Below are 18853 nucleotides of genomic sequence, written 5' to 3'. Positions count from 1 at the left end.
AGAATGTGTTCACCTTTCTTTTGCTTACCTGTGTGGGGTACTTTGTCCTGGCACCTCCTGCTGTTGGAATGGAATTTAGTGTTGGGTGTTTGTGTCTAGAGTCCAGAGACAAAGGGTACCTGGTACAATTCTGTGCACAGAAGTGCTAGCAATATTCTCAGATTCCCCCTGTGTGTTCTGGAGAGAAGCTGTTTGGGTTTGAAGCATTTGTGCTAGGTTCCGTCTTTCCATAGCATCCCCATCACCAGAGAGCTCTAAGTTTGCATTATCACGAACCCCGTGAGGTTTAGCAGCATGCCACGTACTCTCTTGTCACACTTGTGCTCTCCCTGTGCTTGGCTCATATTTTGGTGGTGGTGTGCTGTGATTGGGTTCTGAGCTGCATACTATCCTCTGCTCTGCCATGGGCAGGGTGGGGTGGGGACATGGACCTATTCTAGAATTGTTTGATGTTGTGCCAAATCTGGGGCTGAAGTAATGTTGCACTGTCAATGAGTGCATGGTGATACAAAGGGAGTATAGATGACGGTGTGCTCCTCCCCTGCGCTACCCACATCTCACCCATGACTCATTTCAGCTATTCTAGAGGTGTATTCTTCACCAGCAGAATATCTGGTATTCTGCCCATGTAGCAATGCTTCCTCTAAACCTTACAGCCCATCAGGCGATCGGCCTCTACCCTAGGATTGTGCCCTAAATATCCTTGAATTGTATTTTTTTAAAACAACAACAACAACATCATCTCCCATGCTTATCAGTGTTGGAGTCCCTCAAAGAGAGCCATGGAGGAGATGATGAGCTGTCATCTGTTAAGTGGCACTTTGTCTTCTGACTCAGCACTGAATGGGAGTTTGGAAGCACCATTTTTAGATGAGAAATAGGATTCAGTTCCTGACCATCTGTGGCTATTTAATATTCCATGTTGCTTTTCAGAAGACTAGTGGGAGGTGTCTTAGCAAAATGCCAGTGTGGCTAATTACTTTTCTGCCTACTTAAACCTTCTAGTCTCTTTAATGCAAAATAAAGCTTGTGTGTGTTTTAATGCACCATATGAAACTATTATAAATGGTGAAGTTTTGCTCCATGCCCAGAAACTAAATTACAGTAAAAGTAATATTGAGGAGCTATTACTGGCAGCACAAGGGATTCCTTTGAACCAGAGCTGACAAAAATGTAGGGCTCACAGATGCTTCTCCATTGCCAGGTAAGAGGGATGATTCTGGGCGAGATGGATCAATGGTCTAATTTCATATAAAGCAACTTCTTATAAGTCATGTTGTTCTGCCTAGTGGCTTGGCAACTAGCAAAGAGTGCTAATTAATGGGCTGAAAGCTAGCCTGGAATGCAGGTCACGATGACCTACCTGGGTGGGAGCTGAAAAGAATGTTCTGAATGGGAGGATGTCTGGTTGGAGGAGAAACAAGGAGGGGTGTCAACAGACTGAAGAATTTTTTGCTGATCAAGCACCTTCCTTTTAACCTACTGACTGGTTAATTTATCATATTTACGTAACTGTGCAAATCACCAAAACCTCACTATTAAGTGCCTTTGTGGGGGGGGGGGGTTGCAGGAAGATGCTTGCAATTTAATAAACAAAAGCTACCATTGTTGGGTGGAAGGAGAGTCCATCTTTAATATATTTTCTCATTCCCTATTATAGCCTTCTTCAGAAGCTTAAAGGAGTTGGCAAGCTTAGCCTAGAGACTATTGCCATCTTTAAATATTTGAAGGACTGCCAAATAGGTGACGGAGCCAATTTGTTTTCTGTTACTCCAAAAGATATAACCCAAACAACAGGCTACAGAGTCACAAGAAAGAATATTTTGACTAAACATTAGGAAGAGCTTGGCTGTACAAGGTTTGCAGCGATAGAACAGATGACCTTGGGAAGTGGCAGACACTCCTTCGTTAGAGGTTTTAAAGCAGAGGTGGTTGGATAGCCACTGATCAGGGATATTGTAGCCATAGGTTTCCTGCATTGCCATGCGTTTGGAGCAGATGACCATTGAGGTCCCTTCCAACCAGGCCTGGGCGCAGTGGTAGAGTGTTAATGCTCCAGTAACCTCACCACCACAACTAGCTTCCCTCTACTTCCCCGTAAACACCAGTGACTGGATGTTGGGTGAGCACTGCTGCCCCCCCCCATGTCATCCGCTACTGCCATTCACATTATAAAAAGTCCTTCTTTTACATTTTTTTAATAGCCACAGGGTGGTCCTATCAAGATTAAGACCAATTAAAGGTTTTTAATTCTCCCTGCCCTGTTTTCTGAATGAAAATGTCTCCTCACCTGAAGCTGCTATTTGCCCCATTAGTAAAAACCATGTAGGCACAGCTTGTATGCACGTTGGTTTTTACCAACAGAACAAATAGCAGTTGAGAAGGGAGAGGTGTTATCTAGAAAAATAGTCCAGAGGATGCAGGCTTAAGCCCCCATCTGATGGCACCAATCTGCAGCTGTAAAGCACAAGACTGCTTACACCTGCAGGACAGCAGATTTTACTACTCTTGTCTTCGGCACAGAGTTCTGATGGTACATGGATGGTTTCTCTAAGCTGTGAAAGCGTCGCCTGAAATTCTGGGCAAGCCTGTACAGGTTTCAGTGCGGCAAGCTTGACACAGCCAGCAAAAGCAGTTACGGTGTCATTGCCAGTGGAGTCATGTAGCTAGGAAGTGCATTGTATATGCTGTGCCCTATAGTAAAAGGTCCCCTGGATGGTTAAGTCCAGTCAAAGGCGACTATGGGGTTGCGGCGCTCATCTCACTTTCAGGCCGAGGGAGCCGGCGTTTGTCCACAGACAGCTTTCCGGGTCATGTGGCCAGCATGACTAAACCACATCTGGCACAACGGAACACCGTGACAGAAAACAGAGCGCACGGAAACACCATTTACCTTCCTGCCAAAGCAGTACCTATTTATCTACTTGCACTGGTGTGCTTTCGAACTGCTGGGTTGGCAGGAGCTGGGACAGAGCAACAGGAGCTCACTCGGTCACGGGGATTCGAACTGCTGACCTTCTGATCGGCAAGCCCAAGAGGCAAAGTGGTTTAGAGCACAGCGCCACCTGCGTCCCTATAGCTTTAGCAGTGTGCCTTGATTGTTGCATCCATGCTTCTGAAACAAAGGTGCAGCTGTACTGTGACACTTACTGTTTATGATGACCACATCTGTATTCTTATAGACAATAAGGATTGCTTTACTGTTAAAATATTATATTACTTTAACTGACTGGCTTTGCTGAGTGCATGGAAAACTACTTTTTGGTGAAAAGTTGTATATAAATGTTGGAAATATATAAATAAGCAGCTTGAGAAACTAATACAACGTGCTGCAATTATAGAAGTCAAGGTGTTTAGAAGGTGTCTGTTAGACAATCATCACACCCAAAGTACTGTTGATATGTATTTATAATGCAGAATGAATGAATGAATGAATGCACTAATCATGCTCCCCAGTACAAGGATGTTATGGGAGACCAGGAGTTAAACAGCAGAGAAAAACTCTTACCAGGATCATCTAATAGAATTTACAGCCAGAAATTATTTCTGTTTTACAAGACACTGGATTTCACGCTGATAATGTATCCTTGGTGATTCACAATACCCTCCAACATTTCTCCTATGAAAATAGGGAAGTCCTATTCCAATAATAATAATAATTTTATTATTTATACCCTGCCCATCTAACTGGGTTGTCCCAGCCACTCTAGGCAGCTTTCAACAGATATAAAAACATAATAAAACATTAAACATTTATGAACTTCCCTATACAAGGCTGCCTTCATATGTCTTTTAAAGGTTGTATAGTTACTTATCTCCTTGACTTGGGGGGATGTTGCATAACTCCATACCCTGGGATTAAAATAGGGACATTGTACCATACTCTCCAACATTTCACTGATGAAAATAGGGACGTCCTAAGGAAAAGCCAGACATTATGGGATCAAATCAGAACCCAGAACAGCTTCTGTAAATCTGGGACTATCCCTGGAAAATAGGGACACTTGGAGGGTCTGCAATTGCATTTTTTTACTTTCTATGACATAAGCTAAATTTGTGGGGAAAGCCACCTGGTTTGATAGAGCTGAGCAATATCCATTTATTGTTTCAAGCTGAAAACAGCTGGTGCTGAGGACTTGGGTTGTGGGGAGTGGGAGCAGAAGAGAGACAGAGAGTGTGCGCACAAGAATGACGTGTTGCATGGATGTTAACAAGCCATTCCTGCTTTTGGTCCAAGCTTACCCAAATAACACTCAAAGCTGAGCTGCAGCAGCAGCAGTGACAGCTTGGTACAGAGAGCAGGATTTTCTGCCCTTAATTTATTAGCCACAGAACACTGATCCTACCAAAGAAAGAGATGGGCTGCAGAAGGTCTGCAGATTGCTGCTGCTACTTGTGGGAAGAGAGGGGGATAAGTCTGCAGCAATTCATAATTGTGCTCATCAAAAGAGACTTTCTGAAATGCAGCCTCTTTCAGTCACTTCATTTGAGGTACAATCATCACTGTGGTCTCCCAGAAGTCTCCGCCTTTCATTGGGTCACTCTGTCTGTTGTCTGATATATGGCTGGGTTATTCTTGTCACGTCCAGTATTAAATTAGTCACAAGCATTTTCTGTCTTTTCTTTTCCAGCTGTTCAGAGACATCACAGTAAGACATCACCTCAGACTTTTAAAATTTATATTTGTTTATTTAATTTAAAAGCAACATAGTCGATGAATTAAACTTCTCCCCTCACTCCCGCCAGCTGCTCAATCACCTTCTAGAGAAATAAAATTATTTATTTGGTCATGTAATCCACTCTAGCCCTTAAGGCAATTGTATGAAGAGAAGGCATGGGAACACAGATACAAAACTTGGGGCTGATGCAGTGACTTGCTCAGACTCAATTGTCAGTTTGGCCTCCTGGTCCCGCTGATTTCAGTAGGACTTGTTCCTTAGGGAGGGAGGTTGTGTGTGAACATGTGGGTATGTGACTAGTAGGGTCCCCTCCAGGCTGGTGGGTTTTTTTGTGGGTGTATTCAGCAACATGTCATTCACACAATAATATTGCATTAGTGGTGTCTCATTCCATTTTATTAGGTCCATAATGCTTCTTCAATGTTACTGCATTATTGCCTTCTGGAGGGGCACTGTGCAATAAAAGTTGGAAAGTTGGACATATGAGGCACTCAGTTATGGTGAGATGGGGGAGGGAGGGAGGAGGGGCATAAAGGATGCCTGGGGACTGGTTATACCCAGGCTGTTGCTAGCTGCGCCACTAGGTTTGATGAAGTGCACGCAACCTGTGTACTGTTGTGTTAGCTTTCCTGTTGTGTCCGTGGCGAGGTAGGGGTGTGGGCAAGTCACTCTTATCATCCTGCGTTCATCAACTTTGTGTATTGGTGGCACATCGGCACTGATGCCAACGCAGGGCACATTTACCCTAATGCACCAGCCTCCACTGCCACCATTTTAGGTTTAGATTTCCATCAAATGGAGATGTACTAGGGCGGAAAGACTAGTACACCAAGCAAACTTAACATTTCTCACTCGCTGTACAGAAGCCCAGAAGAGCCTCCAACTAGCAGATGCTGCCCGAACAGCAGTTGGTTGGATCATGAGCAATATTAGGACATGAATACATTAATTCACTTTTCACTATATGACTAAATTTGATGCTCTTTTTGTTGGCAAGGATCCGAAGTGAATATGGCAATTAATTTGCGGAGTGTTCAGCTTGCGCTTGCCAAAGGGGCATTAATAATATGCTTTAAAAGAAGCCTTGGAACCTAAATGGCTTTGCTGTTAGGGGAGTTGCCGGGGAGAGAGATCAAGTGCACGCTTAAATGCCAGATGATGGAAACAGTAGCCAAGGAAAGTATTCTCCCTTAGCCAAGTTTGAGTGGGGAATGGGCATAAACTAAGCCAAAAGGATCAGAGATGAACAAACAATCCATGTTTGGTTGGCACTGTGGGATACGTAGAATGTATACAGGAACAAACAAGGAGGACAACCGCAACCTTATATGGTCTTGTTTTTCTTTTCTTTTCTTTTTACATGTATAAAAAGGGGTGGGTGGGTGGTGCTCTTTGCTGGCATGTAATTGATACTGGATGTTCACAGTGCAAGCTGCTGACACAGTGGCGCAGAGGTGTAGGACCTGTTTCCTGGACAGAAAAGTGTGCCTCAATCGTCTCAAGCTGGTTCGAAAGAGCACCTCCTAAATTAGTATTACTGTATAGCTGTGCCTTTTTGAAAAAACAAACCTTCTGGTGATAGCGTTCCCACCCTGAGCCTCTTCTTCAACTGCACAAGCTGTGACTCAGGTTGTATAGGCTGAAAACTGGCACCTGAAACAGCTTCTGTGCCCAGATTGAGCAATGTTATGTTTTCAGATATGATTTATTCAACAAATTAAACTTGGCTGTTCATAGGTGTAAAAATTGCAAAAGCAAAAAAGTCACTTTTGGAGCAAAATAAGTGTGTTTGTGTGTATGTGTGTGTTTATACCCTGTTTTTAAGTTTTATTTTATTTCAGCATTTATATCCCTCCCTTCTTAATAATAATAATTTTTATTTATATCCCTCCCATCTGTCTGGGTTGCCCCAGCCACTCTGGGCAGCTTCCAACACACACAGAAATAATAATAAAACATCAAACATTAACAGTAATAATCAGGTCCTATATTTAAAAAATCACAATAACTATAATAAACAACTTGTATCAAATAAAGCAATACAGTGGTACCTCAGGTTACATACGCTTCAGGTTACTGACTCCGCTAACCCATAAATAGTACCTCAGGTTAAGAACTTTGCTTCAGGATGAGAACAGAAATCGTGTTCTGGTGGCGCGGAGGCAGCAGGAGGCCCCATTAGCGAAAGTGGTGCTTCAGGTTAAGAACAGTTTCAGGTTAAGAACGGACCTCCGGAACGAATTAAGTACTTAACCCGAGGTACCACTGTACTCCATAATCCATTAGACTCCAATAGTAAATTAAACATCAGCAAATAATATTTTAACTATATAATCAATAAAATAACAGCAAATCACAATGCATAAAATATCAGAAAACGCACAAAACCAAATATAAGGACCAAAAACGAACAAGGACAAAACTGAGAAACAAGGACACACAACTTATAACATTATTTTTTAAAATCTATCCCTGAACTCCTTTCTTCCCATCTGCTTCTGCTCTTCTCCAAGTCATGGTCTGGGGCTGGAGGGTGGGGCAAGGCCACTGGAAAGCCATTGATTGCAAAAAACCTCTCTCCCCTCAGTTCTTGTGTAAATATACCACTCAGGGTGGCTTACAGCATATATAACATTACAAGTTCATATAAAGAATGCAATGCAATTATAGAAGAGACGGGGTCAGCAGTTAAATTATAAATGTGTTGTCTCCTAAAACTCTCAGGGTCTGGTCTGAAGAGACATGAGGTTAGCACATTGTTGAAGTTATGGAGTTCTGGGACTGGTCAGTAGTGCCTGGCAAATATGGGCATGCTGCTTTGGGTTGCATGATGGAAGAAAGGCAGGATACAAATGTTAAAGCATAAATAAAAAGGGAGCCTGATGAAATAATAAATAGGACTTAAATAACTGGTGAAAAGTAGGGAGAGAGAGAACCAACCATAGTTCATTACAGATGAAGGTTTTCCACAACCAAGGGCAGCCACTCCGAAGGAAGGCCCCATCTCTTATCCTACTCAGCCGTGCTTCCATCGTAGGACACAGAGAGGGACCCTCTGATCCTAGACACTGGGCAGAATGACTTGGGAGTAGATGAATCCCTACAGAATCCTGGACCTAAGTAATGTAGGACTCTAATGGTAATCACCAACATTTTGAACTGTGACCAGAAGGAAACTGGTAGCCGGTGCAGCTGTTGTAGGATTGGTGCAACGTGATTTCATGTAGCTGCATTCTGGACCAGCTGAAGTTTCACAGATAACCCCATGTGGACAGCATTGCAGTAATCCATCGTGGAAGTAACTAAGGCATGTGTCACTGTGGCCAGGCTTGACTTCTTCAGGAATGGGCACAGCTGGCACACTAGCCTCTGCTGAGCAAAGGCACTCCTGGTGACAGCTGCCACCTGGTTTCTGCACTATATGACCTACCAAATCATTCTGGTTTTTTCATACAATCCCAGGGTTTTCCTCCTCACAATCTAGCAAGACATTTGTGGGGTCTTTTGCCCTTTGAGGCAAAGAGGGAATTTTTCAACTGGCACCCCTCATATGTCTATAGTACTAATGAAAAATTATGACTACTGTTCCCACTGTTAATTCTCTTGCAAACACTAGTTTTGGCCCTTCAGGATGCCTGAATCTCTGGAGCAGGGGTCAGCAAACTTTTTCAGCAGGGGGCCGGTCCACTGTCCATCAGACCTTGTGGGGGGCTGGACTATATTTTGTGGGGGGGGGGAATGAACGAATTCCTATGCCCCACAAATAACCCAGAGATGCATTTTAAATAAAAGGACACATTCTATTCATGTAAAAACACGTTGATTCCCAGACCGTGCACGGGCCGGATTTAAAAGGCAATTGGGCCGGATCCAGCCTCTGGACCTTAGTTTGCCTACCCATGCTCTGGAGGATCTCTGGTCTAGGCCTTCGCAATTGCTCAGTCTTCCACCACAGGCTGAACTTTCCCATGCAGCAATGAAAACTATTCACTCTACATTTTCAATTTATATTAGAACTGTGTGGATCTAATAGAACACCCTATGGTCTCTCTGCATCTTCCTTCCTTCCTTCCTTCCTTCCTTCCTTCCTTCCTAGCACTTATGACACTCAATGTTGTACACTTCAGCTTGGAGTGGTTACTTTGATCCTAAAGCAGCAACTTCGGGAAATTTTGTCAACATTAATTCCAGATGACTGTCTCCCACTCCTACTTTTGTAACTGTGCACAGGGAGTGGGGAAACTATTCTCAGCTTCAGAACCTCCATTTGCAAAATGCATCTCCGTGTTTGTAGGTTCATAAGTGGGCAGTTGGGACCAACCGAAATGCCATGAAGTGTTGGGCAAGCTTTTGAGTTTTTCCAGAACATCTAGCCCAGATGAAGAGGTCTGGTGGGCATGAAATCTCGCTCAGTACTTTGTGACACGTTGGTTGCTGTTACTTATTTGATTTATATCCTGCCTTTCCTCCTGAAGGAGCCCAGGGCAGTTCTTAAAGGTATTGCCCAGCGGTGGATTTGGGAATTTTTTTTATGGACCAGCATGGTTTCTTCTACCTTTTTTATTTACTTCTTAGGGTGGTTCTGAAGACACACAAAGAGGGCAAGGGAAGAACAATGCCCCTTGCTTCACCTCTTCCAAATGGCCAAAACTTAACACAAATGACTCACACAAGCACAATGCCAAACAGCTACATTTTGGTGATTTTCCTGAGCAATGAGGATTGCCAGGGTAGATTTGCATGGTATTTCTTGTGTATCTCCATATCCATTGCCTTTCCTTTTGTAATGCAAACAATGGTAACACCTTCTTGGTAGAAGAAAGCAGTTGATTAAGAAGTTGTAAAGTAGATTAACTTCAAAGGGCTGTGGGGGATCCCAAAGCTGCAATTTTGCACCACTAGCTTTCCAAATGCTACAAAGCCTTGCTGCTGAGGAATGCATGTCTGCTCACAATTCACATCAAGATCTAAATGGGGTCATATTCCTGGGATATGCATGTTCCAAAATTGGTCTGCGCTGGACTCCTCTTCAACCCGTGCTCCAGTATCCTCAAATATCGACTCAGCAGAGTAGTGTAAGTGCCGCTCAAAAAGCTGTTCATAAATTATGTAATCTGCTCTTGATATGTACCCAAAAGGGGGAAAAAAGAAATCTCCTTGCTAAAGTATCTTCTTACAATAAAGGACCATGTAACTTTTTTAAAAAAGAAGGAAAGAAAAAAGAAAAAACAAGCAACAAGCAAACAGTTGCATCCTTCAAAAACATATATGAAAGTAAAGATGCAGTTTGGGTTAGAAATGGAGTTACAGGAACAGACATGGAAAAATGCAGGAACAAGCATCAGCAGGAAAGATCCCTGCAGCTCAAAGAAGTTCTGTTCTCTTCCTCTGCCCACCCCCTTCCACCCAGCTCTCCTGTTTGCTTTTCCAATTTCCACCCCCTTTCCTGCAAACCACCAGGGTTGAAATGGGGAAAAATAGTATACAAATGAAAGGCTATACCTCTGCAGCACAACTTATATCTTCCTGCCATCCCTTTGCCACAAAGAGATAATTCATCCACCTTGCAATGCATTGTGGACCTCGGGGGGTCTGAAGAGGGCAGAGCAAAGGCAGGTAAGACTAAGGGGCCTCAGATTGTGTGGGTAGGAATGGAGGGGGGGGCGAGGAGGAGACTTAGGGAGCTGTGGGAAGGTGGGGACCTTCAGTGCTCACAACTGCCTAATTGCGGCAAGATTTACCAGGAAGAGTTGCTGTGCTCACTAGGCCTGGCCTCCTAAGCTGTTTTGTTTCTTTGAAGAAAGTTAACTTCATGGGCACTGTGTGAGTTATTGCTGACCTGCTCCTGACAGACACCTTGACAGCCACCTCCTGTCATCCCTCAAGCAGCTCTCCCAGTGTGAGTCTGGCCTGACCCCTCTGATGGATGCCACAGCGTGCCTTTGAACTTCAGCTCCTGCCACCCTGCCCTGAGGGCACCCTTTGCTGACAGAAACAGGGAGAGGCAGCCTGCAAAGGTTGGGAAGGAAGGGAGCCACGGGGGCAGCGTATTTCTCTCCTTATGCACACAAGCGGAAACTCAGGAGCAGGGATTGTTTAAATAAAATATAATAAAATGCCTCAGGAATATATCTTGTTGAAGAAATTTGCTGATGTTACAAACTGAAGCGGTAAAAATCTTTCAAGGGTTACAATACAAGTCTATACAGTGGTACCTCAGGTTACATACGCTTTAGGTTACATACACTTCAGGTTACAGACTCCGCTTACCCAGAAATAGTACCTCGGGTTAAGAACTTTGCTTCAGGATGAGAACAGAAATCGTGCTCTGGCGGCGCGGCGGCAGCGGGAGGCCCCATTGGCTAAAGTGGTGCTTCAGGTTAAGAGCAGTTTCAGGTTAAGAACGGACCTCCGGAACGAATTAAGTACTTAACCCGAGATACCACTGTACACCAGCTGAGAAGCAAGTCCTATTGAATTCAACGAGGCTCACTCCCAGGTAAGTGAATAAACAATTGTTAGCAATGTACACTATTTTCAGTGTTGTTTCTCAAAATTATGTAAATCTGAAACACTGAAATGTGAAATAGGGAACCTGGGACCGCCTGCATGATGCTCTCTATCTACCGCTGTGCTATGCCCCTTCTCCTAAGCTACAGCTTTCCTTAAGATAAATTCCTATTAGAATAAGTATTTAAATCAAACAGCTTCAATTTGTTCACTAGTTTAAGCAGTGAAAAATATAACCTCAACTTATTCAAACCACTCAGACACAAGGCTCAGAAAGCTCTCCCCCCCTGTACAAAAACGAAACATTTTTTTTCTACGTTGGCGAGACAGGCCAAAGGTTTTTTTTTTTTTTTTTAATAAAAAAGTGATTGGAACTCGCGGTCTATTTTTAGTGGCAAAGCTCATCCCTGAGATGTACTAAGAGTCTCTGATCATGTGCAGTGTGCTGTTCTCTTACAACTGAACCACCCCATCCGTTTCCTGTGAGAGACGGGTGTGATGGTGGCCTAGCAGCCTGGATCCGACCCTTCCTGAATGCGCGATCTTTCCCCCTCGAGTTGCTAAAAAGAGGTTTGTGCGCGCGCGCGTGTGCGTGTGATCAAAACACGGCTTGGAAGAGCGATGGGTGAAGACTTTGGTGCTGCGTGGTCCATTAGGGCAAGAAAAAAAATCGTAACTTAAGAGGCGGCTTGCATGCGCTTGCTTGATTTTTTTTCCTTCCAAAAAACCGAGCCCGGGCCACCCGGGTGGCTCCCAGACAAGTGTGGGGGCATCTGCGTGTGCCCTGTGGGCGTGCCACGTCTGGGTGTCTCGTGGGGCCGGGTGTGATTCCCGGCTCGGTCCTGCAGGGGGCGAGACGGGGCGTCTCTGCTCTGGCGCCTGGATTTGCGCCGGGAGGAAATGATGTGCCTGGCTTGCCTGGTTAATTACAGCTCCAGACTCCCATTGGCAGAGCAGGGAGCAGCCACTTCCTCCTCCCTCACTGCAGCTGTATCCCCGGCTGAGTGGCCCCTCCTCCTCCTCGCCTCGGCTCGCCTGGCTGCCTCTTCGGAACTTTGCGCCTGGCTCGCTCTTCGCTGCCAACTTTTCCCCGTCGCGACTCGACGGGAACTTCTCCTCCCCCTCCTCCTCCGGGCTCCCCAAAGGCGCCGCTGCGGGCAGCTCAGGCATCGCCGGAAAGGGGGCCGGGCGCTGGGAAGATGCGGCCGGGCGCAGCGCCGTGATTACAGCGCGGGTCTCCGGGAAGGGGTTGCGCCGCCGCCAGCCCTCCTTGCAGCTACAGACAGAGCACCAGCAGCCGCTGCAGCAGCAGCAAAGCCCATGGACGGGAAGTTCCTCCTGCTCCTCCTCCCTTAGGATCCCTGGGGATCCCGCGCTGCCGCCGCCTCCTCCCCCCTGCTTCTTCGCCTTTGTCTGCGGTGCTATGAAGAGGTGAGTGGAGCTGCCTGTCTGAGCGGAGGCTCGCCCTTTGGATCTCACTCCCGCCCCAAATCCAGCAGCCTCTCCCTCTTCTCTCCTCGGGGTCCAAAATGCGTCCTTTCCCTCCCCTCCCCCCCACGCGTGGGTCAAAACCCGCCTCCTACTGCGTCTCTGGAACTGTGTTGGAGACGATTATTATTTTATTTTAATTTTTTTTTAAAGATCTCGATTTCCAACCCCCTTCCTTCTTACGCCGCTTGTTTGGAAAACAACGAGCCCCCACTTCTTTATATATATATATAAATATACGTAGAATTTATTTATTTGTTTTTAAAAACCAAGCCAGGAACTCGATTCGGAATACTGTACAATAATGTGCGGTTCATGCAGTGCCTGCTCCTGTTCTGTCTGTGTAAATGGGCGTTACGGACGCGCCTTTAAGAATCCTTCCAGAAAAGCTCCCAAAGCCAATAATATTACATCTGAGCTCTGCTTCCAGAGGCGGAAACTTAAGAGGAGATTTGAGGTGGGGGGAGGGGGCACATCCTTTAATCACTTCTGGGAGGCAAGCTTCTTCTGGTGCAGGAAGAGAGGGAGAGGAGGAGAAGGAGGGGGTCAGGGAGGAAAGAGAATCTGTAAACTTTCCTTGGCTCCCTCCCTCCTTTCCTGGCTATAGTCTTCCAGCAGCATCAAAGGCAGGAATGTGGGATTCATCTTCAGATGCCCACAGGGCAACTGTGGTTACAGATGTTACTCATTACCTTGCCAAGTAGAAGCCCTTCCCTCTTAAGCTGCAGCTCTTGCAGGAAAAGAGAAAGAGAGCAGCTTGGCAAAGTCATAAATAAAAATGGAAGGGAGATGGATAATTTAGTTTGAAGCAAGAGCCTTACTTTATTTTTATTTTTGAGTGTGTGTTTGGACTGGTCTTTGTTGTTAAGTTGCTGGTTGATTATACCTCTAAAGTGTTTGGGAGGTGCCCAAAGGCTCGGGTACCTTTTTTTTATTAAGTTGCCTTGTAGATTTTATTTGTTGCTTTGGAGGTGACTTGCACACTTTAAAGAACCGGGTACATTAAAAGCTTTGATTTAGTTCTCTGAAGAACATAGGAAGACTCGTTCTGTGTTTATTTTTAAAAAATAAAAAATAGGCCTCTTTGTTGGCATCTTTTACTTGTCTGACTACTCTCTTGGCTCGTGGTGTCAGTTGGCAGTTGCTCCCTTTCCAAATCCTATGGAAAATGTTGAGGTATGAAATTGCCTACTCTGTGGGGGAGTCCTTTATTTGGTTTATTCAAATAAAACAAAAATGAAAAACAGTGCGTTGGTCTGTACAGCCAACCCACACATTCAGAGAATTCACATTGTCCAGTTCTGCAAAGTTAATTTTGGCTTTTGCGTGTGAAAGTGAGACAGTGCACAATTCCCCCCTCCCCCTTGGTCAACAAACGAACTAACAGTTAATTGTTAAAGAGTACTCAGCCTCCTTCACTAGAAGGAGAGGAGGGGAAAGAGCGAAGTCATTGTATGTCTATTTTGTATGTATGATTTTAGGTTTTACTTTTTCATGTTGTAACTTACATTTAATGTATATTTGCTGCTGATATATAAACTGTTTGCTGGTTGGTATGTTGTGGCATGAGATGAGGGCAGGGCAACAGCTTTCTTCAGGCTTCCTCAACCTCTGCCCTCCAGATTGGCCTACAACTCCCATGATCCCTAGCTAGCAGGTCCAGTGGTCAGGGATGATGGGAATTGTAGTCTCAAAACATCTGGAGGGCCGAGGTTGAGGAAGCCTGGCCTACTTCATCAGATGCACTCATGCTGATTTAAAATATTACTTTCTACAAAACTGCCACATTATGTATTCATTTTCAACATATAATATGCTGCGGTTCTGCCAGTACCATATTGGTTGTTTCTTTGCTCTTTGAACTTTATAAATGTTTGGTGGTAATGTGCATCTTATTGCAAATCTGTACATTTGAAGAGCAGTGATAATCTGTAAGTATAATGAAGGAGGACTTGGCATAGCCTGGTTTGTTTCTGTGCATCTCAAGTAGTTGACCTTGAGTAACACAGGTTAACCCTGTTTTCCCAACCTTCCTCTCATTAACTTAGAGTAGCACCGATGTTGACATAAGTGGGAGAGTCTTGTCTAGTCAGAGTTGTTGACAGTCTGCTCCCCACTTTTTGTCATGGCCTAAACATCTATTTATGTCCTTCCCCATGCAGAATGCATGTGTGATTTTCTAGCTGTGTGTTTGTCAACAAACCATAGAGGTCAGTCCGTGGAGCTATGTTGGTAAATGAAACTCATCCCTAAATAGTAGTTCTGGTTTTTTTTTAGCACTCTACGGCAGTTTAGGTTTATTAGAAAAAAATATACTGTTTGCTTGCTCTCCAAAAGTTTTAAGGAAAAGTGTATCTGGAAAGAAGGTGGATGTTCCACAAGACAGCAAGATAGTTATCTAGTTGTATTTGAGAATTTGGGCCTAGGAACAGGCTGGTATCACATTTTGGGGCCTGATACAGAAAGCCCCAGAGAAACTGTGGTTACATCCATTGCTGCAGGAGTATCAGAGGTACTTTTTGGCTGTTTGTGATATTAGTGGTGGTTGATGGCTGCTGTTTCCTCTTCACCTCTCCCCTTTACAGAAACCACGTTATGAAGATTTATTTTTTTGCTCTTGATGACTGTGCATCCATTCTGTACACATCTAGAGCACTCACCCAGGACATTGAAAGTGGTAGTTGACAAAGAGCAGCAAGGCCTTGGCTATGTGTGCAAGCTGTGCGCAGTTTCAGTATGTTGTGGTGGGACCGCAGTACATACTTCAAAGTGCTCAAAGGTTGTCTCTTGACTCAAAACGGGGAGAGTGTGTGTGTGTGGCATTTATTTTTTTTAAAGACAAGGACCAGGAGGATGTTATTTACACACTCAATTCGTTTGTTAATTTGCAACACGGGTGACTAACCTTCAGCTCCCCAGGTGTTGGTGATCTATGACTCCCATCAGTCCTAGCTAGCATGGCCAATAGTCAGAAGTGATGGGAACTGATCTACAACAACTGGAGGGCTACACAGGTAGCCACCCCCTTTCAGAATATGTATACTGCACCCTTCGTAAGGTGCAGAGGAGTCAAAGGTTTTATGCATGGGGTGTGTGTGCATGTCCAGTATATTTTATGGCAATCAAGATGGATTGACTTTCAGTCAGGTTTCTCATTTTAGAACTCACATTTTTCCAGAACTTGTGCTTTCAGAGAGGAGGGGTTGTCTACTTGTTCTGGGCTTTGGAACAGAGCCTGTCCAGTGTAATATGATAACCCACCCCCAGAATTCTCTGGCTCGGTGAAAGAATGAGATCGGTGGTGCCCACAAATTATGGGGGCGATCTAAGCCTAATCCTGTGTTAGCCCAGATTCCCAGTATATGGGTATAGCATATTATAAACTTATGGGAATAACCTGATACATATAAAATGTGGTTGGTAAAAAGATGGAGTTTGGCAGTCTTCACTGCTTCCCAGGAAGTGCACAGAAAACAGACAATCACATAAAGCTATATCACAGTTGGTTTTCAAAGTGGTCCCATACGACCATCTAAGTGGCATGTGTTGAGACACTGCAGGCTTTATGGCCTAAGCATGGATTTGGGAGGCATCCATTTAATTGAAAAGACAAAAGGCTGCTAGCTGCCCGTGCTCTCATCTGCTTGTAAGATGAAAGTTTGGCTGTTTAGAAAGTGTGTGAGCTAGTGCCGTGCTGAACCTTAACAGAGGTTTTCTTTCATCATTCAAGAGAGGTTGCAGGGGTGAAATATACATGCTTTGGGGGGGGGGGAAGTGTGGGTAACATACTCTCTTTCTTTCTCAGTAGGCTGGTCTGAGGAGGTTGCATTTACCCAGGTGATCAAGGGACCTGCCCTGTTGTTTTCATTGAGGAGCTATTTAGAAGAGCCTCACACTCGCAGCAATGGGGAGCTTTCTGCAAGCTGCCTCCAGAGAGCCAGTGTGGTGTAGTGTGGTGTGGTGTAGTGGTTAAGAGCGGTAGTCTCGTAATCTGGGGAACCGGGTTCGCGTCTCCGCTCCTCCACATGCAGCTGCTGGGTGACCTTGGGCCAGTCACACTTCTCTGAAGTCTCTCAGCCCCACTCACCTCACAGAGTGTTTGTTGTGGGGGAGGAAGGGAAAGGAGAATGTTAGCCGCTTTGAGACTCCTTAAAGGGAGTGAAAGGCGGGATATCAAATCCAAACTCTTCTTCTTCTCCCAGCCCAGGATTTTTATCTGGTATGATTCTTTGAGCACACAAATCTCGCTAGTAATACCAGTTGATCATGAATGGCGAGATTGCTGCTGCACTCATGTCTAGTTTGAAGGCTCCCATAGTCATTTGTTTCACCACTGTGAAAACAGAACGTTGGACTACATGGGCCTTTAGCTTGATCCAGCAGGGCTCTCTTTACGTTCTCAGTTATACATGTGAGCTGAAAACTGATGTATGTGGCGGTGAAAAAGAGAAAGAGACTTGCAGTGCAATAGGCCCAGGAGTGTTCCCCTTCCCTGCAAGTGTTCCACGGATGTAACTCACTCCACGTGCAATTCTGAGGCTTACTGGGGATATGGATCCCATGTAGCTTACAATCAGTAAGATAACTGGAATCTGAAATAACAATTTCTCCTCTTCTCCCTCTGTGCGTTGTTTTGGGAGTTCTCCCCCTTCCCCTGATCCAGTTTGAGGGGCAGGTGAGAGAAGGAGAAGGTGAAAAGGCTTGCTCCATTAGAAGAAATCCCTGCATGGGATTTGACTGGTGGGACCAGTTGGTTAAATTTGGCCCTAACATATTTATTATGGCATAAGCTTTCATGTTCTTTTTTGTGTGCCTCCCTCCCCCCCCCCCAAGAGGTCCAGAGGGCAGCAACATGAGAACGACCTTTTTTGCAGCAACTCCCTGTTTGTGGAATGCTCTCTGCAGGGAGGTTCGGCTGGTACCTTCATTCTACGCCAGGCAAAAATATTCCCCCCAAACAGGCCTTTGGCTGATTAACATCCTATACCCTTTTAAGTGTGTGTTTGGGAAGGGAAGGGGGGTTATTTGTTTGTCCCCCCCTTGTTTTTTATTATGTATTTTCTGTTTTCATCTTGTATTTTTATGTCGTGAACTGCCCTGAGATTTACAGATGAGGGGCGGTATACAAATTTCAATATATAAATGTTGTCAAATCCTTAGCTTACCTTGGTGCAAAGGGTGGGGCTGTTGTAAGAAAAACAGGATTGTACCCCAGATTTGAAATACTAGCTAACTAAATGTGTGCACTCAACCCAACCAGATAAAGTCATCCCAATTCCTGACGCACTGTGTCTGCCTACCCCATTCCCAAATTCTTCCTCCTGTTTCCTCAGTCCTTAGGCCAATATGTGCCCAGATTCCGTTATCTTCTGTTGCTGCCTCTGTGGTCATTAAACCTATCATTGTTTTTATTCTATCTCTGCACGTGTTTGTTGCCTCTGCCTCTTGGGAAGCACAAAGCTGCTTCCTACTAGAATCTTTGGGGCAATAAAGATCTCCTTGTGATTATGGGAAACCTGTCTGCAAGATTTGGTTGTGAGTTGGATAGAGCAAGTGCAACATCTGCCCCCACCCTCCACTTCCCTGCACAGTGATGATTGCTTGATTACCTTCAAAATCACCCTTAGGCCTGTTTGGAAATTGATCCTTTCAAGGCCTACTACTTTGATTAAATTATATAAAACTGCAGTGAAGTTAAACACAAGGGATACACGCTTCTTCTTGGTAGTCATTGGTGTTTATTTGACAGAGAGAGACTGAAACAAGGACAAGTAGCTTATAGATGAGGCTAAAATACAAATCAAGGCTTATTTCCTATGAACCATCGGTTTGCAAGATTGCTTTTTGATTGCTTATCTGCTGTCTCATGGAAACTGTGATATATAAAAAAGCCCCTTTTTTGTCAGTTTGCATGTGTCTCCCTAGTTCTGCATGTGTTTTCTTCCGTGTGAACTTTTGCAGAAATGTATTTAACAGCTTCATATTCCCCCTATCAAACTGATGGCTGTTGGCTTTTGAGGTCCCAGGCGCTTAGAGAAGGTGATGTCAGACAGATCGCTTGCTGACTCAGTCCCTGTTGCAAAGCTTATGGGAAGTGTTTTGAAGAATGGCGTCTGATAAGTCGCTTTGACCCCCCCCTCCCCATCTCTAAACAATTATCTAAATGATTTTTTTGG

At 44.7% G+C, this 18853-nt stretch overlaps 1 protein-coding gene across 2 annotated transcripts in view; it reads left to right on the top strand.

Annotated features, from left to right (window-relative positions):
• Positions 1 to 12193: 12193 nt before the first annotated feature.
• Positions 12194 to 18853, top strand: part of ACVR1 (activin A receptor type 1) — a 71395-nt gene continuing 64735 nt past the window's right edge. Inside the window, exon 1 of one of the 2 annotated variants that reach the window (XM_081007676.1) lies at positions 12194 to 12620. In XM_081007676.1, the coding sequence (XP_080863802.1) occupies positions 12613 to 12620 (8 nt within the window). In that variant the 5' untranslated portion in view covers positions 12194 to 12612. Of the gene's footprint in view, positions 12621 to 13817; positions 13854 to 18853 lie in introns of those variants that run through there. The other variant, XM_081007674.1, reaches the window with a different exon arrangement.

This window comes from Podarcis pityusensis, assembly GCF_964106645.2.
Source record: "Podarcis pityusensis genome assembly, chromosome: 1".
Classification (NCBI taxonomy): domain Eukaryota; kingdom Metazoa; phylum Chordata; class Lepidosauria; order Squamata; family Lacertidae; genus Podarcis; species Podarcis pityusensis.
This window is presented reverse-complemented; position numbering and strand designations above follow the sequence as displayed.